Genomic DNA, 25,659 nt, shown 5'->3' with positions numbered 1-25,659 from the left:
AGCATGGTGATAATCACGTCATCACTCATTCTGTGAAAGAAGAAATTTTATCCATCCGCGTCCAAGCTATTGTCTTGCAGTTGAATCTCAATCACTATCCAGACAAAGAAAGAATCAGAGAGGCAGCAATTTCAACACATGGGATTATTGAATATCTCTTCTGCGATGAAAACCTTTCAGATGTTATATGGATAAATCCGACAGTCATACTTGAAAACCGGCTGAGGGAACTAGCAGAGAGATTGGAGTCAACCGTTGGAGATGTGGTGGATTGCATCAAGGGTAATGATCGTCAAGATCAGCAATTAAAGGAAGCAAAGATGACGACTGGGCCGTCTCTGAGGGCGGGCCAGCATGGGCGACCGCCCAGGGCCCATCATTTTTGGGGGCCCAAAATTTTTTATATTCTCTTATATATACTATTATTATTATTGGCCTAACTTTCTTCTTATGTATACTATTAGCATTGAATAAAAAAAAATGAGGCCCAAAAAATTTCATCCTGAATAATTTTGGGGCCCCCCAAAATTATAAGGTCTAATATCATTTTTTGTGTATACTATGCGCATTGACTCTATCATGAAATAATTAGAAGGTCTAATATCTAATACAAAGTTTGACTATTGCTAAGAGTTTTGCATTTAATATGAATATGGAGCCAATATTTTTTAATAAAATGTCATTTAGAATTTGAATATTTTGTAGTTGTTGTGGACATAACGATTACTTCTTTAAAATGTAGATTTAAAGAAATGAAATCATTTGATCATATATTTGGTTTTTCATTTGATTCGAAAACTTTAAAATTTTTGGATAGTGAAAAATTAAGACATTAATGTGCTAATTTTAAATCTACTTTTACTCATTATATGAGTTAGATGATTTATTTATTGAATTAAAAATATTACAAATGAAATTATCAAATAAAATAACTTCAACTATTGAAATTCTTGAATTTATGAAAATTACAGATTGTTATCCAAATGTTGCAATATTGTTAACTATGTCTGTAACAATAGCTTCGGCTGAGAAGAGTTTATGGAAGTTAAAATTATTGAAGACATATTTAAAAACGTCGATATGGCAAAAAAGATTAAATAGTTTAGCAATTTTTTGTATTAAAAAATATATCTTAAAAAATATTGAAACAAATGTTCTTATAGACGACTTTGCAAGTAAAAAAGGCGAGAATAAGTCATTTTTTTATAATTATTAATATATTTTTTACCGAAATATTATAATATGACTTTAAAAAAAGTGTTTTTTTGTGTTGTTATGATGGTGAATAGAGGGCCCATTTTTATCGTTTCGCCCTGGGCCCATTTTTCGTCAGAAACGGCCCTGGATGACGACGTGGTTGGTTTGCTATATAGTAATTGGTAAGTTCTATACGATGAGTGAATTTTGGGTAGAAAGTATTTTAATATCACTTAAGATTCACTGTACCAAATTTTATGTCCCATGACTTTCAATTTTTTTTAAGTTTTATTCATCATTTTTTTCTATAATTATTATTAGATAGTGTTTGTTCCACCCGATTAATGTATATAACTATATTTTATCATTTAATTTCATTTTTATTAGTTAAAACATTGGATCTCATCCATTCAACATAAAAACATGCTTCACTTGAAAAAAAAAAAAATCAAGATGACCATTCACATTATATGTCAAATACAATAAGGGAAGAAGTAGTATTGATTATGAGAAAATATGTCCATAAATTTTCACTTTCGAATAAATTTCTACTTCGATGAATCAATACATGCATTCGTGCAAGAACCAATTTTTTATTCTTCAATGTAATTTGAAGCGTTTTTACATGACAAAAAAAAAAAAATGTTTATCTTACTCAACTCTGATAAACCTGGATTTGCAGTAGCTAGATTTGCCAAGTGTGACTTTAAACTTGCGATAATATTAATTTATTTATAACTGTGTCTATTTATAGTTTATATATTTGGGCCTTAAATGGGTCTGAAACATCTTATTTGAGCTTTCCTTATCTAAAAGGGAATCCCTAGCTGATTTCATCATCATCCGTATCAATCCAATCCTCATAACAATATAGAGAACTTTGAACTCAAAATTGATTGATGTAGTTTGAAGACCATGATATAGGTTACTCCTATTTTCAATTATTATTGTCGAACGTATGTTTCTCCGTTCCAAAAAAAATTCTTATTCAATTATTTTGTTACCGAATGTCCTAAGCTAAAATTGAAAATATGATCAGACAAATCCAGAACATGAGCTTCAAGAGCCTTTTGATAAATTTTGAGTTCAAAAAATCCTAAATATTAACTTGAGAATAAAATAGATAAATTTTAAAATAGACATAAAAAAAGTAAAACGAAAGGTTGAGATAGAATGTGATATTAACCCAAGCAATAATATAAAAATATCTTATTGTGAGAACTGTAAGAAATTATTATTGATTTTCTTTGAAAACAAAAACAAATTAACTTATAAATTAATTGCGCTGGACCTATAAAATAGTTGTATTGAATTCTATACTTAATAAGTACCTTGAATTACTTATAAAATCCCGAACAATTAATTTATAGTTTAAGTGTAACTAATTTATAGATCCAGTGAAAGAATTCTCAGTGTCTAACAATAAGAATTATCCACTAAAAATGCTATCTTTCATAAGAATGAAAATTAATTGATATGAATAAGTCAATGAAATCTACGAATAAGACTTTTACAATGCAAAAATAATCAGTTAAACTTGGGTTCGAGTCTTAGAAATGTCGAAAATTTCATCAATTAACTGATTTACGACATCGTTGGTGGACTGGAAGAGGGAGCTTCTTGCCTCCATCATTTGCACAAGTCGTTCGAAAACATATATAGATGCAGAAGCCCAATTTCTAACATTTTGAGGAGCATTTCACCGATTTCAATACAAATGCATAGGTGGAAGTGCTAATTTAAAATATAAGTTATAGTGTAAAATAGTAAATTTATAATTTATTTTTATTATTATTTTATATGAGGGGCTATAGTGAATAAAACGAGGGCTCCCACCAAAATGTTAATTTCCTTTATCGATTGGAACAAATGATTTAAAAGTGGGCTGAAGGTGGGCCTCAAAAACGAACTAAAACTATTAAACTGTTTATTTTAAAACTCCAGTACACTACAGGACCTCAAAATTGGACCCAAAGAAAACTTATGTTAAACCAATTATGTTTCTTTTCAATTCACTTTTCAAATCAAAGTTTGGCTTTTATGTTTCTTAGAGCATCAACAATGCGGGGTGCGAAGGCCGGATCGAACCCGGCCTATCGCACCCGCCACCGTTGTTGCACCCGGGTGCAATGGAGGAGGGGCGACTGGACGCACCCGCTGCAAAGGTGGAGCGAAGGAAATGGGTGTATTGCACGCGCCCATTTCCGTAATTAAAAAAAAAAATAAACGGATAAAAAAAAAAATTAAACGGTCAAATGACCGTTGGCTTCTCAACGGTCTCCTTCGGCCAATTTTTTTTTTTTTTTTCACCTATATATAATCACATATTCCCTTCCTCAATCACAAACACTACATCAAACTACTCATTTTCTCTTCAATTCTTAAAGAAAATGTCTTCATCTACCAATTCTTCCAACAATAATTCTTCCTCAATTCCGGAGCACCACCGGAGTTCGCCGCCTATTTGGCACGGAATGCAAGCTTGAAGGATGCACGATTGCATGCTCGCCTCCGCGATGATTTGGTTGAGCATCTATGGGCACGCTTTGGTCCGGTTGACCCGTAGTTCGACGGCTTTAAATTTTTCAAAAATTGGATGTTTTAAATATTTGTTGTTTTTTTTTTATTTGTAATGTTTGGATTTTTAGTTGAATGAATTTTATGTTGTTAAAATTGAAGTTGATTAATTTAAATTGAAAAAAGAATAAAAGTAAAGAGAAAATAAAATTAAAATCTATTGAACCCGGACGGGTGCAATACCATTGTTGGAGTGGGTGCAATAGAAGTGGGACCATGTCTATTGCACCCACTATGGGTGCAAGGGTTGTTGATGCTCTTAGACACGGTTTCGCACCGACGGAATAGTGATTGGATGATGTGGAATCACACTGACGAAAAGACAGTGAATGGGTGGCTTAGTTCTGCTTTGAAATTAGAACATGGAAAAGAAAAATTGAACATATCACGACTCAAGCCAGTAAACAACAATTTTGAGAATTTTTTTGTGCAGAATCGAGATGGCTTATGAAGCTCTTGATAACCTGCAACAAACCTTAGATCAGATCCTAGAATACCGTGACAATCTCCTCACTCCTATAAAACAAGAAATTATTTCCATCCGCATCCAAGCAGTTGTCTTGCAATTGAATGTCAAACATTATCCAAACAAAGAAACAATCAGAGAGGCAGCAAATTCAACACATGAGATTATTGAATATCTCTTTTCTGAAGAAAACGTTCCAGATGGTGAATTGATAGATCCGACAGTCAGACTTGCAAACCGGCTGAGGGAAGTAGCACAGAGACTGGAGTCAACCGTTGGAGATGTGGTGGATTACATCAAGAGTAAGGCCTCAGTCAGCAGCGTAACTGATTCTGCAGATGTTGGTTCATCATCAAGATCAGCAATCACAAGCAGCGAATATGACTATGTTGTTGGTGTTGATAAAGATGTGAAAGTGATCATGGATCGGCTTTTGGTGGAATCATCCAGATCAGCAATCACAAGCAGCAAAGATGACGACGTGGTTGGTTTTGAAGAAGATGTGAAAGTGATCAAGAATCGGCTTTGCAAGGGATCATTCAGACTACAGGTTATCCCAATTGTTGGAACAGGAGGCATTGGTAAGACCACACTTGCTAAAATTCTTTATAATGATTCATTGATTAGAAAAAAATTTAGTATTTGTGGTTGGGTCACAATATCACAAGATCATAGTGTAGAACGCATTGTTCTAAATCTTCTAGCTTCCATGAAAGAAATTTCAGCAATAAGAGATGCTAAAAGCGACATCCCTATGGAAACCTTAATTTGCGAGTATCTAAAAGGTCGGAGGTATCTTATTGTAATGGATGACATGTGGAGTAAGAAAGCCTGGGATAATGTAAAGATGTTGTTTCCTGATGTCAGTAATGGCAGTCGGATCATAGTCACCACAAGGTTGCAAGTTGTGGCTGCTTATGTCGACTCTTCTTGCTCCATCCATACTATGAGTTTGTTGGATACATATCATAGCTGGAATTTGTTAAAGCGGAAGGTGTTCGGACATAAAGACATTCCTATTGAACTAGAAGATATCGGGAAGAAAATTGTTAAAAATTGTGGAGGGTTGCCCCTCTCAATCGTGGTGGTGGCAGGACTTCTATCCAAGATTCATACTCGATACTCGTGGAAGCAAATTGCTCAAAATGGCGGGCAGCTTGAAACAATAATTGGTTCGAGTTATACCCATTTACCCAATTACTCGAAGCCGTGTCTTTTATATATGGCTGGCTTTCCAGAAGATTATGAGATTCGTGTCTCAGAACTTATTCACCTTTGGATATGTGAAGGTTTTGTAACACTTTCAATTTCAAATGGATCTAAAAGCTTGGAGGAGGAGGCAGAAGATTGTTTCAATGATCTTGTCCAGAGAAGTTTACTTTTGGTGATTAGCAGGAAGTTTGATGGGAAAATAAAGAGTTGCAGCCTTCATGATATTGTGAGGGAATTTTGCGTAAGGGAGGCTGCAAAAGAGAAGGTAATTCTTTCTGTTATGGATTACTTACCTACGCCTATCCTGCGAAAGTATTTTGTTCCACGTCTCATAAAAGAACATCACAGCATAAGTGCTAGTTCGTATGATCTACATCTCAAAGACTATGTGCATAGCTCACACATCCGTACCATAATATGTATTCCAAAGAAAGGGTATAGAAATGTGGGCTTTGTAGAGAAGTTTAGTTCAGTGAGGGTCCTTCATGTTTTACGTAGAAGCAATTATTGGGATTGGGAGCCAGGTCAAGTGTTCAATCTAGTTCATTTAACTTACCTTGCTTCCAACATTCCCAATAGTATTATTCCTTCAGCCATATCAAAGCTTCAGAATCTTCAGACTCTAATCATTTATAGATCTGAGGTTGGTTTGCCAATAGAGATTTGGAGGTTGCGGCAATTAAAACATCTTATTGCTCTCTCATTTCAACCCTTACCAAACCCTGAAGGGGAAAAAAATCCCCTTGAGAACCTGCAGGTCCTTTCGTTGGCAACGAACTTAGTGTGCAGTAAAAGAATGGTTGAAATGATTCCAAACATTAAAAAGCTGGGCATATGTTACTCCAAGGAGAAGTTTGATGTGGATGTGGGCTATTGCCTCGACAATCTTAAACAACTATGCAGACTTGAGAAGTTGAAATTGGAGAAGCATCTAGATTTTTCATCCAGACAACTACTTGATGAACAGGCATTGGGGATGCGTGGAGGTTTTTCATTCAAATTAGTTGATAAGATACTTGGAGGTATAAACTTTCCTGCCACAGTTGAGAAGGTTAACCTTGAGTGGTTGGAGGCTTTCTTGGAGTGATATGACGACCATTGGTTCATTACCTAGTCTTCAAGTGCTTAAACTAAGAAACTTTGCTTGCTACGGCACTCACTGGGAAACAACTGAGGGAGAATTTCGTGAACTGAGACTTCTGCTAATTGAGCAATCAAATTTGAAGTATTGGGGTACTGAAGCTAGCCACTTCCCGAAACTCGAGTGCATAATGCTTCATCAGTGTCATGGTCTATATGAGATTCCAAGTGAAATTGGAGACATTCCAACACTTAAATTGATTGAGGTTGACGCTAAGTGGCTGAAGATCTTTGGAGATCTGCAATAAGGATAGGAGAGAAACAACGACATTCTGGAAATTATAGTTTTCAAGTTCGTGAGAAGCGCTCCTTACAAGCTGCTCTTCTGACAATATAGATACGATGTCTGCTCATTTTCGGGTTAGAGATTTGTAAAATTCGAATAATTTGGTGCCTTTATTTGGAAACTGCTCTTTATAGATACAAGGATGGAGTCATGAAGTCATTATTTTCAGATTTAGTTTTTTCCAAAAAAATGGGTGAAAATGCACACACTTGGTCTAAGCATCTTCCTCACTTTTTGAAAATTTAATTTCCTAGTTGGTATTTCAGCGGTTTTGTTAGATGACTCATATATTTTCTTTTCAACTGCAAAGTTTTGAATTGCCGTTGTTTATGATCAAATACTCGACTGTTCAAATTAAGAAGGCAAAGAGTTGATGGTAAGAGTATTTCCGTGGACAGCCTTCAATTTAATTTGATATCATTCAAGGGGAATTATTTGATGATATGTTTATTTGAGCAATTATTTGATATCTTCGTCATGAAATTTAGAAGAGAGCAGCAGGAGATTCGCCCCGAACAGCCCAACACTTTGATGAAGCTGCGCACGCGGTGGCGCTGGCAATAATGTATAGCCCGAGAAGAGAGATAGAGAATGAGAGAGAAAGGGCTGGACCTTTTGTTTTATACTACGTAGGAGTAGTTTTTATTGGGCTTTAGCCCACTAAACTTAGTCCTTATCGTTTGTGATTCCTGAAAACTACTCCTTCCGTCTTACGAATCTTGATGCATATTTTTTTTTGAACCGTTCCACAAATCTTGATGCATTTATAAATACACAAAAACTCATGTGAAACCGATTTTATAAAAAAAAACCACCTTCACAATAACACTACTTTAATATAGTATCATTTGTATGTTGAAATAGTATCTTATTGTAAAGGTGATTTTTTTATAAAATCGATTTCCCAGTAGGGATGGCAATGGGGCGGGATCGGGTATTGCTTTCCCATCCCCATACCCGCCTAAGAAATTAATCCCCGACCCCGCCTCCATATCCGTTTAAATTGGGGTGGGGTCGGGGCCGACATTATCCAATGGGGGAAGCATACCCAGGTATTGCTTTCCCATCCCCCACCTCCATACCCATTTAAATCGGGGCGGGCATTATTCAATAGGGGAAGAACACCCGACGGGTACCCGCAAAATTTAAATTTAAATTAAAGTTAAAATTTGCAAAAATTTTAATTTAATTTTTATTACAAATTTATTTAAACTTTTATTAAAATTTGCTTTCTTCCTTATAGAATAAAGAAAAAATGTAGCAATCATTAACTTAAGTCTTGTGTAGAAAATTTTATTTATAAGCTAACTTTCCTCATCTCTATTTCTTACATTTTAAATGTGGGACAAAAAGTGGTGAGAAATGTGGGAGAGTTGAAAAGAAACAATGTCCCACATTGAAAAATGGATGAAAAGAGGTGGGTGAATTGTGTTATACAAAGAAGGAGAGAAAAAATCTACATGCAATTAAATAATTCAGTTTTTTAAATGTTATATATCATAAGTTTGAATTTTAATATTAAAATTAATACTCCCCCGTCCGCCAAGATTATGTAAAATTGATTGGGCACAAGATTTAATAAAATTTGTAATGATTTTGATGCAGTGGAGAAAAGGTCCCACCACTTTATGAGATGTGTGGTTGAGATTGAATTTGGAGTGAGTTTTTTGTAAATAAAGAGTGTTAGTAAGGATAAAATATTAAAGAGGATGGTGAGACCATTGCCTTAAAAGGAAAGTGAAATAATCTTGACTGATGCCCGATATAATAATTTTTACATAATCTTGGCGGACGAAAGGAGTACTAATATATTTCGTTAATAATGAAAAATAATTTAAAATATATTAAATACATATTATTCAGGGAGGGTTCGGGGCGGGGATCTATATACCCACCCCCACCCCAAACCTGATTCGAGTTTAATTTTTCATACCAGCCCCCACCCCAACCCCAACCCCGAAAATATTGGCCTCGCCCCCGCCCCATTAGGGTTGGGTACCCGCGGATATAATTGCCATTCCTATTTCCTAGGAGACCACCTGTTATAAATATAATAACAATTAGCTTTAAAATAAGAGTTTTTAATTTCCTAATTTATCACTTTATTACATACACATTTTTCTACTTTATTACCTACACACTTAAAACACTAATCTACAACTTCTTAATTCTCGTGCCGAAAACAAATACATCAAGATTCGTTGGACATAGAAAGTATTAAGGAGGTGTTACGTATAAAATCGCGGATTTTTACGACTGAATTTCCTTAATATTTTTAAAAATATTTATAAAACAGTAGTAACCAACTATATTATTCGATCGTTATATTAAAACAAAAAATAAAAATAAGAAAGACCATCATAAGTAGAGCTGGCAAAATGAGCGGGTCGGGCCAGCCCGGCCCAACCTAACGGGCTTATGAAATTGATCGGGCCGGGCCAACCCGGCTATCGGGCGATCGGGCCAAACCCACCCAATATTTAAAAAAAAAATAAATTGTATTTTTATTTTTACAAAAATTAAATAAACTAAAATCAATCCAAATAATAGTTACAAATAAAAAAAGTATAAAATCATACTACAAACAAAATAAAGGGTTAATTGCATCAAAATACCTGACCTTTTTCCAAAATTTAGTTTTTTGACAATCTTTTTAATTGTAGCAAAAATTTCATCCATATTTCAATTTATTGCAATGTCCGTCCCGGGAAAATTTATGGCCAAATTAAATGTGAGTTGGCAGCCGGAATGCCGACGTGGCATCAAAAATGCCAAATCACACCCACATACTCATCCCGCGTCACTCTTCCCCTTCCCCCCTCCCACGACCCCCAAATTTTAGCGGCTCTGAAATCGCCGAACAATTCCCTCCCACCACGTCTGCCGCTCGCCGCAATAATTCCCTCCCATCGTCTCAGCCACGTCTGCCGCTTCATCTCCATCTTCCTCACGCACTCATTCCGTCCTCGCCAGATCGACAGACAACTCCCAAGTGAGCCTCCACAACCCCCAAATTTCACCACCTCTGTCGGTTAGGCCAAAACTCCTCAATCGATCGAAAATTTCCAAATAAGAAAATCATCTCCAATTTCCGGCAACAAGGCCGAAAATTTCCGGCAGATCTAGGACAGATATAGGGCACTTCGTGGAGCCCTTCAACCCCATCGTGACGGTCCCAGGTGGATCTGGGGTGGATCATCGGCGGAGAGGCGAAGGAAGTGGCGTGGAAAGGCGGAGGAAGTTGGATCTGGGGTGGATCATCGGCAGCAAGGCTGAAAATTTCCGATAGATCTAGGACAGATATAGGGCACTTCGTGGAGCCCTTCAACCCCATCGCGACGGTCCCAGGTGGATCTGGGGTGGACCATTGGCGGAGAGGCGGAGGAAGTGGCGCGGCAGGAGGCGGGAGAAGCGGCGACGTACAACCACTGCTGAGGAAGCTCAAGCCCAAACTTTGGACGACCCAATAATAGCAAGAAGGCCCACTCGTGAGAAGAAAATACCAGCCCGTTACCAAGACTTTGTTATGAAGTAGTTGAGGAACAGATGGCATCTAGGGTCCCTTGGTCCCCACCTTTTCTGTTAGTATTTTCAGTAGTTTGTTGCAGAATCAAGCCGTTGAGGCAGTAGAATTAAATAGGGAACAAGATGTACATTGTAAGGGCATGAAATGAAATATCTGTTCTCTTCCCTATCTCTCTTCTCTATCTGGAGTTAGACTCACTCAAAGTAGTCTTCATTTATTCACTTCCTATCATTGGTGCTTTCATTGCACTACTCTATCAATGGCTGATTCTGAAATTTTGGCTGCTCTCAAAGCCCTTGAAGGTCAGATTGCCGCCACCAATTCCACACTCACCACCTTTATGTCCGCTGTGGACTCCCGTTTTCTCGCCCTCAAACCCCCGCCGTTCGATCAACACCCACCACCACCACCGCCATCACCGCCCGACCCAAATACTTCATCAAGTCTTCACACGCTTGCACCAACATCAATTTGTTTTAAAGGGATCGAAGTGCGTCTTTGGGCAGCCCACAGTAGCTTATTTGGGTCACATCGTCTCTAATGGGGTGGTTCTTGTTGACCTGGAAAAGATTGAGGCGATGAAATCTTGGCCTATTCCGCGCTCAGTGAAGCAGCTTCGCGCCACTCCCGTCTTACGGTTGCCGGATTTTAGTGTCAAAACTTAACAAAACTCAAAATTGGGATACAAACACATATTAGCAATCAATTCATGGGGGAAAATGACAACAATTCATGCGATATTGAGGTACGAAAACCATGATTGTCAACCCCCCAAACTTAAAGCGTTGTTTGTCCCCAAACAACAAAGAGAAGAGAAATAAAAGATAACAAACATGTGAGAATGAATTGGTGTCATTTCAAGGGCTTCAATTTTTTCAAAATATTTCACTAGTGTATCACAAGTAGATATGCATTTCAAGAAGTCACAAGTGATAGTAAGTTCAACATTATAGCCTCCAAGCTTGAATCCTCACAAGGTGAATGTTTCAATGATGCACTCGACTCTCAAGTGTTTAGAATGGACGTGTTTACACTCAATTCGAAACAATGCATGCAATCTACCATAGGCTTGCCATTTGTCCTAACTCTCTATGCTTCAATGTGTTATAAATAGAGATCAAAAAGGGCTTTCATTGGGTTGTAATGAGGGCTCTTTGGTAAGGTGAGTAGTTTTTTTAGGCAAAGTGACTCATCCCACAATCTATCAATCACAATGAACAAATCAACTTCACCATTTCTCTTATCAATCAAAAACCAAAATCCCTACATTTCATCTTTTCATCCTTAGTGATATCTATCATGGCTATGATTCAAAAGGCAAATCACTCCCCTTTATGCTCTTTTATTCACATTCATTTTCATTTCTTTTTCTTTTTGAGCTCATAGGGGATTAGTGATTTTCACACAATCAAAGCTTGATAAGCAATTTCAATCATTTCCCAAACTTTTTTCTTCATCAAAGCAACCACTAACACTCTAAGTTCTACCCCTTTATCATTGGTTCATTCAAAGAAAGGCTACAAGGCACAAAAGGGGTAAACTAGGATCATATGAGAATTTGGCACAATTGGGGTCAAGTGGCTAACAAAGATGGCCTTAAATCACTTCAATATTAACAACACATCTACTTTTATTTTCAAGAGAGGACTCATGGCAAGTTCTAGAGACCAACATACATGCTCAATCGATTTACACTCAAGAACAAAATGAGATTGTGATAATATGACAATCAATGGCTCAAATCTTACAAGCTCATTATCAAGTTCTTGGAGGCAAAACATTTAACTCACTTGTCACAAGTTCAAACTTTTCATGCATAATCCACAAGTGATACACACAATTTCTTTTCAAAAGCAACATTCATATCATAAGCCCAACACACATTTCATCCAACTCATGTTTTTCAACAATCAAGCTCAAAAACAAAAGACAAGGAAAAGCTCAAAAACAGAGACAAAATCTCATTATTCGAAAACTAAACTAACTAAATAAATAAACAACGGATAAACGAGATAAGTAACCCATCTTCACCCTCCCCCCCAAACTTATTTCACACAAAGGAGAAATAAGTTTGGATGAAGGAGAAAATGGTTACTTATCTCGTACTCACAAACGAGGTGGAGGCTTAGGCGGTGGCCATTTCTCATCAAATTTGCATGCTCCATCCACCGCGACCCAAAAATATGGTGGCTTTGCAATTCTTGAGACATCCCGGGCGTCATGGTAATCTCGTTCACCATCTAGAGTACCACCACACTCAAACAATTCCTTATTAGACAAATCAAAGTGAAAATCAAAAGATGAAGATAAATAAAAGTGAAAGAAGCAAGCCTTCATAGAATCGCCTGTGGCGAGGTAAGGATCGACAAAATTTTTGACTTTGCTTTCTTTAAAGCTTGTGAAATCTTCATCTTTTTGAAATTGTAGAGGTTATGTCGGAAAAGTTGGGCTCTCGACTTCAAGAGGTTTGGAGAATTGATCCTCATCTTCTTCATACTCTTCTTCAACTTCTTGAGGCTCTTCACTTAGCATTGGCATTGGTTCCTCATACAAGGTTCCATTTTGAAGGCTAATGGCCATGCACAAATCATCAATTCGCTTTTGATTTTCCATAGTGGTAGCCAAAGACCTTCTTTGCTCTTCTAGCATAACCTCCGATTTTGCTAGACTTTTTTCTATCCAAGCTTGTGTAGCTATGAAGCATTGAAGGAGATCGTCTTTTGAATTTGATTTCTCCTCTTGATAGTATCGATTTCCCCCTTGGAAGTCTTCTTGAGTGGAATAAGAAATTTCATAATTCCAACTATTGAAATGGTCCTCATACTCCAATGGTGATTGCCACTCCATGGCATTGCACCCCATGTCATAAAAGTCACCATAGGAAGGTGTTGGTTGGAAGGCTTTTTGGATCATTGGTTGCCTACAATTTCTTTTGGCTTCCAAAACACGCAACTTAAGTTGCATCAACGCCAATTGTAGTTGGAGTTGCTCAACCAACTCATTCCTTCCATCATCCATTTTTGGTGCCGCTTTTACGGTTGTGGAGCAATTTTCTCTAACAAAAACAAATAAACATATAAATAAACAAACATAAAAACAATATCTAAATTAGATAAAAACAACTTTTCACAATATCAAAAGTAAAAACTCAACCAATCCCCGGCAACGGCGCCAAAAACTTGTTCGCAATTATTTTCACCACGCCGCAAGTATACGGTGTAGTTGCAATATAAGGGAAGCAAGGTCGTATCCTACAAGGATTGGTGAATTCAAACTTCTAAATACCATTAATAAGTTGTTTTCAATCTATTTAGACAACCAAAGATGAAGAGATATTGAAGGTTAAATCAAAGTTAAATTAAAGCAAGCAAACTAAATAACAAAAATATAAACTTAGTTAATAAATTGGGGAATGACTCAAAGGAAAGTTATCCTAGGGACTAGATTTCGATGGATCGTAATGAACTTCAATTTAAATCAATATAAATCTTGATATGACTTACTTATCTAGGGCGATCTCCCCACTAGTTTTAGCCCCCTCCCGGACGACTAAAACAGTAGATTACGGGTCATAATTGCGGTCCCCGGTCAATTTCTAACCTATAACTCCCAATAGCACAAAAGATCAATAAGCCCTCACCCACCTCTCAACCTCCCGGTTTATTGAGATGATATGTATCAAACTCCTAATCTATTGTAATTATCCTCTCCCGATTCAAATCACAAATTAGAAATGCACAAAAGGTGGCCAACCAATCATACAAGAGATAAATCTAGGACTTGAAAAGATAACAATAAGCACAATCAAGATATATATTGAACAAAGAAATCAATCCATTACAAATCCATCTAATCTAATCCCTAAGATAAGAGATTTTAGCCAAGCATATTCATAATAAAAGCAAATCTCAAGTCATAAGAAAACATAAATAAAGATATAGAGAGATAGAGATTCATAGACAAATCCTATAATCTTGATCTTCAATCATGTAGTCTTGATGAGCTCCTTTCCAAGTCTTCCCCTTCTTTATTTGATTTTGGTGTTGTTCTTGTGTGTGGAAGAGAGAAAAAATGGTAGAGAATGGAGGCTAGGGTTTGGAAATGGAGTGTTGGGGAAGATGAAGTGGGTGTGTGTGTTGAATGAATGGGGAAAAGAAGAGAAAAATGGAGTTTTGAGGCTAAAATCGCGTTTGGGGTCCACTTGGGGGAGCCCCGCCCTTTTCCCGCGGTCACGGCCCGCGTCCGCGGCCTTCAAACGTGGAGGATGCTCAGGGGACCCGCGGTCCCGCCCCGCGGCCGCGGGTGGTGACCGCGGGTGTCTCCTGAGTCGGGAACAGCTGACCCGCGGTCTTACCCCGCGGCCGCGGGTGGTGACCGCGGGGTACTGGGCGTTTTGCACAGTCCGCTCGTTTTGCTCCGTTCTCCCTCGTCCGGACTCGGATTTGGTCGCCGTTTGCGCTCACGGATTCCTCTCGAGACGTACTTCGATCTCATGTCTTCAAAATCCTCCAATTGATTCTTGATTTTCCCTGAAATCACTCCAAAACTACACCAAGGAATTAAAACTCAACAAAACTCAAAATTGGGATACAAACACATATTAGCAATCAATTCATGGGGGAAAATGACAACAATTCATGCGATATTGAGGTACGAAAACCATGTTTGTCACCCTTCAACCCCATCGTGACGGTCCCAGGTGGATCTGGGGTGGATCATCGGCGGAGAGGCGAAGGAAGTGGCGTGGAAAGGCGGAGGAAGTTGGATCTGGGGTGGATCATCGGCAGCAAGGCTGAAAATTTCTGATAGATCTAGGACAGATATAGGGCACTTCGTGGAGCCCTTCAACCCCATCGCGACGGTCCCAGGTGGATCTGGGGTGGACCATTGGTGGAGAGGCGGAGGAAGTGGCGCGGCAGGAGGCGGGAGAAGCGGCGACGTACAACCACTGCTGAGGAAGCTCAAGCCCAAACTTTGGACGACCCAATAATAGCAAGAAGGCCCACTCGTGAGAAGAAAATACCAGCCCGTTACCAAGACTTTGTTATGAAGTAGTTGAGGAACAGATGGCATCTAGGGTCCCTTGGTCCCCACCTTTTCTGTTAGTATTTTCAGTAGTTTGTTGCAGAATCAAGCCGTTGAGGCAGTAGAATTAAATAGGGAACAAGATGTACATTGTAAGGGCATGAAATGAAATATCTGTTCTCTTCCCTATCTCTCTTCTCTATCTGGAGTTAGACTCACTCAAAGTAGTCTTCATTTATTCACTTCCTATCATTGGTGCTTTCATTGCACTACTCTATCAATGGCTGATTCTGAAATTTTGGCTGCTCTCAAAGCCCTTGAAGGTCAGATTGCCGCCACCAATTCCACACTCACCACCTTTATGTCCGCTGTGGACTCCCGTTTTCTCGCCCTCAAACCCCCGCCGTTCGATCAACACCCACCACCACCACCGCCATCACCGCCCGACCCAAATACTTCATCAAGTCTTCACACGCTTGCACCAACATCAATTTGTTTTAAAGAGATCGAAGTGCGTCTTTGGGCAGCCCACAGTAGCTTATTTGGGTCACATCGTCTCTAATGGGGTGGTTCTTGTTGACCTGGAAAAGATTGAGGCGATGAAATCTTGGCCTATTCCGCGCTCAGTGAAGCAGCTTCGCGCCACTCCCGTCTTACGGTTGCCGGATTTTAGTGTCAAGTTCGTCGTTGAGACAGACACGTCGGATGTTGGCATAGGCGCCATCTTGATGCAGCAAGAACAACCAATTGCTTACTTTAGTAAGAAGCTCGGGCCACGCCGCCAAGCTGCCTCCACGTATACAAAGGAACTCCACGCTATTGTTGAAGCCGTGCACAAATGGCGTTAATACTTGTTGGGTCGTTCCTTCCTCATCCGCACCGATCATAAAAGCATTAGGGAGCTCTTTCAACAAACTATCCAGACGCCAGAGCAGCAAAAGTACGTGAGGAAGTTATTAGGATTTCACTTCCGCATTGAGTATCGTACGGGTTCATCGAATTTGGCAGCCGACGCTTTATCCCGTTGTCATGACAAGCACGCAGTTGATTGTCTCGTTTCTGATGAGGCTAAGGTTTTCTTAACACGAAGCACTCCAGTCACGGAGCTGATCGAGCAACTTCGACAAGAGAACAACACTTGCGCCGATCTCAGCGAGCTCCATCAGAAACTACGCGAGCATCAATTGGGTCCAGAATTTGCGGTTGCCAATGGTATCCTCACTTATCAGCAGAGATACTATATCAGTAAATCTTCACCGCTAATTCCCCGACTCTTGCAAGAGGCGCATGCGACGCCATTAGCTGGACATGGAGGGGTCAAGAGGACCTTAATGCGGCTTACTTCTACCTTCTATTGGCCGGGGATGTACGCTATGGTGAAGGATTATGTGGGCTCTTGTTTGGTTTGTCAACAGACAAAATATGTGACGCAACCCCCAGCCGGACTCTTACAGCCCTTGCCTATTCCTAATCATGTTTGGGAGGAAGTGACGATGGACTTCATCATCGGATTACCTCCCAGTAGAGGCTTCACCGTGATCTTGGTAGTAGTGGATCGGCTCACGAAATTTGCTCACTTTGGGACCCTCCCCACTTCGTTCACTGCTACGTCCACTGCTTCGCTGTTTACCGACATGGTGGTTCGGGTGCATGGATTCCCCATCACCGTAATCTCTGACCGTGATTCAATCTTTATGAGTGCATTCTGGCAGCACTTGTTTAAGCTGAGCGGCACCACACTCCGCCATAGCACGGCGTACCATCCCCAAACCGACGGGCAAACCGAGGTGGTTAACCGAGCTGTGGAGCAGTACCTGCGAGCTTTCACTCTCGTCCGACCGTCGACTTGGGCATCTTTTCTCGGTTGGGCTGAATTCTCACACAACACCTCTTATTGTAGTAGTATTCGGATGACCCCTTTTCAAGCTCTGTTTGGTAGGCTTCCACAAATGATTCCTAGATATACAGCTGGGGGTACCAAAATCCAAGCTCTTGATGAGCTCTTAAAGGAAATGGACGTATTGCTTCAGCAGTTGAAGGAAATTCTCCAACAAACGCAATCACGTATGAGGCAGCAAGCTAATACCCACCGATGTGACCTTGAGTTTCAGGTTGGAGATAAAGTGTTGGTCCGTTTACAGCCATATCGGCAAACTACAATCCAGGGTCGTCGTTCTCCAAAGATTGCTCAACGATATTATGGCCCTTTCTCTGTGCTTGAAAGGATCGGACGTGTGGCATACCGTCTCGATCTACCATCCGGGAGTCGCATACATCCCGTTTTTCATATCTCTAAGCTCAGGCCATGCAAGGGGGATATTGCTACTACAGTGTGTGCTTTGCCGGCGGACAACCATGGGTCCAAACCTGCTCCGACTCCTCTGGCGATCTGCGGTGAGCGCGACATCCTGACGTCGGTAGGAACTCAACAGCAAGTGCTAGTTCAGTGGGAAGGTGAACCTCCAGAGAGCTCTACCTGGGAGACGCGAGAGAGTTTGAAACGTTCCTTCCCAAACTTCAACCTTGAGGACAAGGTTGTTGTCCAAGAAGAGGGGAATGATACAACCACTGCTGAGGAAGCTCAAGCCCAAACTTTGGACGACCCAATAACAGCAAGAAGGCCCACTCGTGAGAAGAAAATACCAGCCCGTTACCAAGACTTTGTTATAAAGTAGTTGAGGAACAGATGGCATCTAGGGTCCCTTGGTCCCCACCTTTTCTGTTAGTATTTTCAGTAGTTTGTTGCAGAATCAAGCCGTTGAGGCAGTAGAATTAAATAGGGAACAAGATGTACATTGTAAGGGCATGAAATGAAATATCTGCTCTCTTCCCTATCTCTCTTCTCTATCTGGAGTTAGACTCACTCAAAGTAGTCTTCATTTATTCACTTCCTATCAGTAACCAGCAGTGACATCTTCTAGAGCCAACACCAGCGGCCTCGGAGGGGTGGAGAAGGGGAAGGGTTCGCCGGCCGGAGAAGACGCGGCGGCTCTGGGGAGGAGGAGGGGGAGGGGTCTGCGGGGAAGAGAGAGAGCCGACGGGGAGAGGGGAAAAGAGAGAGAGTGACGTGGGATGAGTGTATGTGGGTGTGATTTGGCATTTTTTATGCCACGTCGGCATTCCAGCTGCCAACTCACGTTTAATTTGGCCGAAAATTTTCTCCGGACGGACATTGCAATAAATTGAAATTTGGATGAAATTTTTGCTACAATTAAAAAGATTGTCAAAAAATCAAATTTTGGAAAAAGGTCAGGTATTTTCATGCAATTAACCCAAAACAAAATGATCAAGAAGGGCCAACAAAAAATCAATAAACACTAAAGCAAAGATGATACTGTACATGACATTATAATCTGGGTGAGACATAACATTCAAAATTATTATTATTATTATTATTATTATTATTATTATTATTATTATTATTATTATTATTATTATTATTATTATTATTATTATTATTATTATTATTATTATTATTATTATTATTATTACTCCCTCCGTCCACGAAAGAACTTCCTACTTTTTCCTATTTTGGGACAATACCCCACCACTTAAAAAATACTCCCCTTTTAAGACAATTCCCACCACTCAAATAACATTAATTAAAACAACACAATAAATTATTAATACTTTTTCACAATTCCCAATACACTTTACAACTTTTTCTCCACTCTCAATACACTATACAACATTTTATTAAAACCCGTGCCACTCCCTCCTAGGAAGTTCTTTCATGGACGGAGGGAGTATTATATAATAATAAAAAGCAAGTTATTGCCCTACGTCTCAGACTCTCATCTCCTTATTCCAAATTTCCCATACCCATAGCTATTCCTTAGAATTGCATGAGCTATTTTAATGCATAAATTGACAAATAAATTAAGAGAAATGTTGCATTTAGGAGTGATTTTACGGGAAAAATAAGAGGAAAACCGTAAAATGGTTAAATTACGTTACTTAATATATCTAAAAATTTTAAAAATAAAAATAAAAAAGGAATGATCGGGCGGGCTTTTTAGCACGAAAACCCCGGGCATTTTAGCCCCAAAGCCCGGTCAGCCTGATGGGCTTATTGGGCGGTCTTTTTAGGCCCATGTTTTTTAGGCCTCTATTTTATAAAGCCCAGCCCAACCCTAAATACGGGCGGGCCGAGTTGATTTTGCCAGCTCTAATCATCAGCAGTTAATTTTTGTCAAAAATAATAAAATAAGTAAATACTATTAATGATCGAATAATCGATCTTTATTGTATTCGTAAGATTAAATATTAAATCAATTATGTTAGCCACCTAAATTATTCGGTCGTGAATTTGTTGATAAAATAATATTTAAAGATCGATATTTCAATGGTTAAATATAGAAACTCTGTTTGAAGCGTGGCATGAAAAAAAAAACCATTTGTAAGTGAACTCAAATTTTTTGGTTGCATTGCATATGCTTTTACAATGCAGACTAAAGGCCCGACCATAAAATGTAGTAGCCCGCTATTTTATTTTATGATTAAGAGCAATAAATGCAATATTTATTTTTACATATTTTAGTTGATTTAATCCAGTGATTAATATTCAGTTAATTCAGCTCAGAGTTCTGAATTAGATGCCATTACCTGAGATGACCACGATTGAATTATTGAGTAGTCAATGATTTATTTCAAAATGATAATTGACTTAGCGAAGTCGAGTTATTATTTTATTTGTAACCGAAATATTATTTCTATATATTACTTTACTCAATCATGGTTTTAATCCCGACTAATAGAGCGAGTTAAATTAGATATTTAATTCGCAGAGGCTTTATAAAGATTAGTAGAATCCGAAAAAAAAAATTAGATTTATAGATCCTCAATTGATACAAAAACTACTATGGGATTCTATTTGTCACCTCAAGACTTTCCAACACTTACAATCATAGTCCTCTTTCCTACTCTATTGCATACTACACGCATGCTCTCCAACAAATACCATCAACAATCATTTCTACACTACTATTCACTATCTAGCACTTAAAGAAAAAGGAAAAGAAAGAAAAGAATGAGAAGGATAAAACGTGTGTGCTGCAAGGAACATCTACTGCAGCTACATTTTTCATTTCTTTTCAACAACTGTTCCAATTCCCCTGCCACTACACCCTCCCCTATTCCTTAGCATGCTCCACCGCCTATTTGTATCTTTTTGACTCCAGCCAGTTTGCACATTTTGACTAAAACAAGTGTGCATTTCACACCCGAACACCTTCATTTTGTTCCAGACTTCATCAGCTATTAATCTCCATTTTGTTTCCATTCCACACTTAGAAAGTTCAGGACAGCAGGGGCCTTCATACATTCTCAGCGAGGAGGTAAACTTCTTTAACTCTCTTCAACTCCTCCAAGATTTCACCTACATTAATGGAAAGAACATTTATTTCAGTTCAGTTCAATCATTCCAGTTCGTTAAACTCAACGGCAATCAGCCAACCAACAGTCATTCCCAAGGTATTAATTCTATTTCAGATATTCATTCCAGTAAGCATTCATACCGTAGCATAATCAGTTCCAGATGATATAAGACTCTCATAAGCATGATAGACGCAGGCTTTATCATGTAGAACACCAACCACTATTGTTGAGCAAGTGCCAATAAGAATTCGAGTTTGAACGAGCATAGTTTGAATTTACACAAAACAAGAAGAGATTACGCCTTGTCTTTAATTCGCGTTGAGAGCCGATAGAAAGAGAGTCTAGTTTTTACTTAGCTTTAGGTTGAGTGGTAGAGGATTGTCGGAGCTCTGCGACTCGAGACGGCGTGACGACGCGGCGAAGGAACCGAGCAGAGCAGCGCCAAAAGCAGGGTGCGGCCTCACCGGAGAGTCAGCGGCAGCGGCATCCGCGGCGGACAAACTCCAGCGACAATGAACGTCGTAGACGGCGGCGAGAACCCACAATCTCCGGCCAGCCCAGGGGAGAAGGAGACCCGGCGGCTTGTTGAGATTTAGGCGGCGACCCTCGCTGAGTTTGGGGATTTCTTCAACAGCAGCGGCGGCGGTCTCGCTCAATCGAGATGAAGACAGGGCCGACCGCGAATCTGTACTTGAGAAGATCGAGATAGGGGGTAGAACGGCGTCAACCTCATCAATTTCAAAGGCGGCAACGCCAGCCTTGCCGGAGATTCCAGAGGCGGCGAATCCAGAGATGAAACTAGGGCTCGATTGGATTCTGCGTGAGGAGAGAAGAGAGGGAGAAGAGGCGAAGCGCTGACTCGCCAAGTCGAAGAGCAGCGGCGGCCGGCGCCTCGGCTGAGGCCGGTTGGAGGCGGAGCGAGAGGGAGAAATAGAGAGAGAGAGGTCGCCTGTTTTGTGTGGGTGCGAGTGAGTGTGACCGAGAGAGAGAGAGACGAGAATTATTGCTGAGAAAGAGAGAACCGAGAGTGAGTTGAGGATGGGCTCCCATTTAATTGAGTTGGGCCGAAAATTTGGGCCTCCTATTTATTTCAATTGGGCCTTTATTCTATTTCTTTGGGCTTCATTATTTATTTATTTGGGCTTTGTTGTATTTATTTTCATGTGGGCATTTATTGTTTCTCTTTGGGCCGAGTTTACTAATGAAAGCCCAACTGCATTATATTTTAATTGGACTTTATTATTTATTCATTAGGCCTTTGTTATTTATTCAAATTGGGCCTTGTTACTTATTCAATTGGGCCTTGCATACTTGATTTAAACTTAGCCCAACTGTTCATTATTTATTTATTTGGGCCAAGATTTATTTAACTACCTGAGCCAATGAATTATTTCAATTGGACCTTTCATTTAATTATTCAGGCCCACTTTTACTTAAATAATTATTAGGTTGCCTTATGTCGAGCCTTTTAATTATTTAAACTTACAACAGTATGTTCTCCTATTTATTAAGCCCGATTGAGTTTTAAGAGGTTATAAAGCGAGTAAATCGAAGTATTTATTTATTCTTTTCTACCGACTACGAGGAGCGGAGTTTATTTAATTGGCGGATTAGAGCACCCTGCAGAGAACGGATTAATTTTAGTTAATTATCCGGCTTCATGAGACGAGACTTAGCTTTTGTTTAAATCTAATAGCCTGGATTAACAATAGAAATTTCCCGGTTATTATTTCAGAATAATAATTCATGCATAAGAGGATCATGCATCGTTAATTTCATATTCTCATTATTTGAGGATTTTGCTCGAGCAGTATCTTATTTATATTCTCGTAATAAAGGTCAAGCACGAGATTAATAATCAGACAAGGAGCTACTGTACCACAGAAAGTTTCTATCAGGTGGGCATTACTTTTACTATACGTATATAGAGATCCCCTGCGTGTCGTAGGCCTCTTATACGAATGAATGCATGAGATGATTTAACTGTTAATTTCAGTTTCATATATATATCAAATGAGTTTAAATGTTACGTTCAAGCAAGTTATTTCATGACAAAATCTTTGAGTTAAAGTTATTTCAAGTATTGTCTTGCCATAAAATGTTTAAATTTTAGTATGATATCTATCTGCTTTGGCTTTGCCAATGATGCAATCGAATTCGGGTCCTGAGCAGTTGATAGCTATCCTGCCAGGGCTAGTGTACACCAGTGACCGTGAGTCATCTAGCGGGTTGGCCGGTCAAGTGTCCGTGAGAGGTGGCCACCTCTCCGGCACACAGTTCCAGATATGATAGATTACAAGAGAACTTAGTCTGCAGACGAACCTTAAGAATCACAAATGAATTTAGTAAGCTTGGGCCTTTTTAGCGAAAAAAAACCCCTTGCTGTACTGTTTAAGATGGCATGACAATTTACAGTTTTGAAGCATGTATTTTTATACTTAGGCATACGTGCCCACTGAGTACTTTTGTACTCAGCCCTGCATATATTTCTAAATGTGCAGGTTGAGTAGCTGCCGATGGTGATGAAGTGACGAGCGGGACTCTTTTGTCTTATTATGTATTAATGAACTCTAGGGATACATGTCTTCATACATGTATTCAGAACCTTATTCCGCTGCGTACTCAGAAGTGTTATGTTATTTTGGCTAAGTCGGAGTTATCCGAACTTACTAGTTATTTGAGTCTATACGACGAAACCTCCGTTATATTATAAATATTCCTTTTGTTAACAATGATGAAATGCGATCCTTCCTTGTTTGATTATCCCCTTTCTACCCCGCTTCTAATCTCCCTCCATTAGTCACGGTTTCCCGGCTTAATTATCCTTAATTAGGTCCGGTCGTGACAGAATGGTATCAGAGCAGTTCATTTGCTCTGAACCCTAGAGTTAGCCCATTTTTCTGGTATGATCACTAGAATATATGAGTCAGTCAACCAAAGCTCATCACTTCATCACATCGTCATGCTCAGCAAGAAAGAAGGTGGTAATGATTTTAAAACATTGAGAAGTTCACGTTTTATATGAATGTACTGATGCTTACATTCAAGTTTTATGCTTTATTGATTGATTAGATATCTCAATGAACTTAGATGCGTTAAGAATGCATGATCACTGTTACGAGAAGAACAATAGAAGCTAGAAACTCAGTTATGTTTCACTATAGCCATGGTGAAGAGCTAAGAAAGAGGAAGAGAATCCAATAAAAGCAGTGCAAGCGGAGTGCCACGCACGAATCACTGAAGCAGGCATAGTTCTTCATTCAGGTTGTTCACACGAGACGGAGCACCTAATCAACTATTGCCTTATTCAATGATAGTTTAAGTATGATATTGCTTATAGCGATGAGTATGACTTATGTAACCAGTTAGCTAATCCCTAATAAGTTGAGACTCACTTCTAGCCTCGATTATCACTAGCTATGACTTGAGGATAACTTTCATGATTCATCAATGAACTTCATAATTAGACTTACCAGGGGTCAAAATGCTTTGTATATGATGTTAATAATTCGATTGAAGCTATCAGCTTATAGTTTCAGGTATTCGGAACCATTCTGCTTACAGTACCTATCATATTAGATGAGGACATGACTGAGAATCCCTATTGATTACGATCACCTACTACGAATTGGAAAGACGAGATGTGATATGGGTACTGACAATTACCAACCATTATGATTGATCATAAAAGTTTACGCAAGTGGGTAAGACGAGGGAAGTTCTCGAAGATGGTTCAGAGTTTAATAATAGCTAGAAGCGCCGACAGTGGATCAATGCTGAAACAAATGAATTAAGATTCTAATGAGACCCTAAGGATATACTCAAGATAAGTATACATACCTTAACCTATCGAGGACATCGCCTCAGTTAGAACGTCTTGGATTAGGTATTTAGTCTGGTAGCCGGAATAAGAGCATTGACTAAGGTCATTCCATGGCTTAGCATTACATATGGTGACACATACCCTATAAAGGTGCTCAGATGAGCAAAGGCTATTTCCTTATTGAATGTGTGATGATTCAGAAGGTCTTTTGCAATAACACGGAAGAGTACTTCAAATTATATGGTTGCATTTCAAGCGCTATGTGAAGAAAACACTAAGTACTAGGAGTACTACATAAAGATCATGTAGAGGAAGATTGTTGAGTAAGGTCGAGCCTACCTTATTTCGCCTATAGAAGATGTTTAAGGATTGCATTAAACTAGGAGACAGACTCCAAGTTTGAGAAGCTCTAGAATATTCTCAAGGACATGTTCAAGATGTTAAGAAGAAAGTGGTGATTTTAGACCAAATATACCTTTTGCAGCCAATGAACAAGAGTTGCCAAGTTCGGAAAAGTATTTCCGAGTGACTGAGAAGTAGTTGTGTCGGACCTGGCCAGTCCACATGACCAAAATCTCAGTAGTCGTCATATATGGGTCTCTAAACCTATATATTTAAACTTTCATCTGAAAAGCCAAGCGGGTTCAAATTATTAGGTCATTTCGTTTCGACCTTTTAGTCAATTCATTTCTACCCTAAGGTCATTCCTTTTCAATTGTTTGACAAAATTGTTGAAACACTTTGCCAAATTGTCTTTTGTGATTTAAATTATTGTGGTTTATTAGTTGTTAGTAGATTTCCGGTGACCTAAAGACAAACAAGTATTCACCAGATTAAATCCATCTAGCACGTATGCCTCGACCGAAGGGTCAAGCACGTGATCCAACTAGACCATCTCTTATGGATTTAGTAGAACGTTATTTGTGTTTTTCAGAAATGTTGATTGTTCTGATGCTTTTTATGCCCTTATGCTGGCTTAGTTGTTTGACTAGTACTAGTACTGAAATGCTGGTTCACAGGGCGTAACGTGA

General features: G+C 39.1%; 1 protein-coding gene and 1 long non-coding RNA gene across 2 annotated transcripts; both read left to right on the top strand.

Annotated features, from left to right (window-relative positions):
* Positions 1-4,150: 4,150 nt before the first annotated feature.
* LOC131016844 (putative late blight resistance protein homolog R1B-16) lies at positions 4,151-7,677 on the top strand. Its single transcript, XM_057945615.1, has 2 exons — positions 4,151-7,254; positions 7,367-7,677. Exon 1 carries the CDS (start codon positions 4,215-4,217, stop codon positions 6,537-6,539), a length of 2,325 nt encoding a protein of 774 aa, XP_057801598.1. The 5' UTR covers positions 4,151-4,214; the 3' UTR covers positions 6,540-7,254; positions 7,367-7,677.
* Positions 7,678-22,475: 14,798 nt separating this feature from the next.
* Positions 22,476-23,537, top strand: LOC131017120 (uncharacterized). Its single transcript, XR_009099437.1, has 2 exons — positions 22,476-22,703; positions 23,307-23,537. It is a non-coding gene; the product is annotated as an uncharacterized LOC131017120 (long non-coding RNA).
* Positions 23,538-25,659: the final 2,122 nt, after the last annotated feature.

The sequence above is a fragment of the Salvia miltiorrhiza genome, chromosome 3, assembly GCF_028751815.1.
Source record: "Salvia miltiorrhiza cultivar Shanhuang (shh) chromosome 3, IMPLAD_Smil_shh, whole genome shotgun sequence".
NCBI lineage: Eukaryota > Viridiplantae > Streptophyta > Magnoliopsida > Lamiales > Lamiaceae > Salvia > Salvia miltiorrhiza.
Note: the sequence above shows the minus strand (reverse complement) of the source record. Positions and strands in the feature narration are given on the sequence as shown.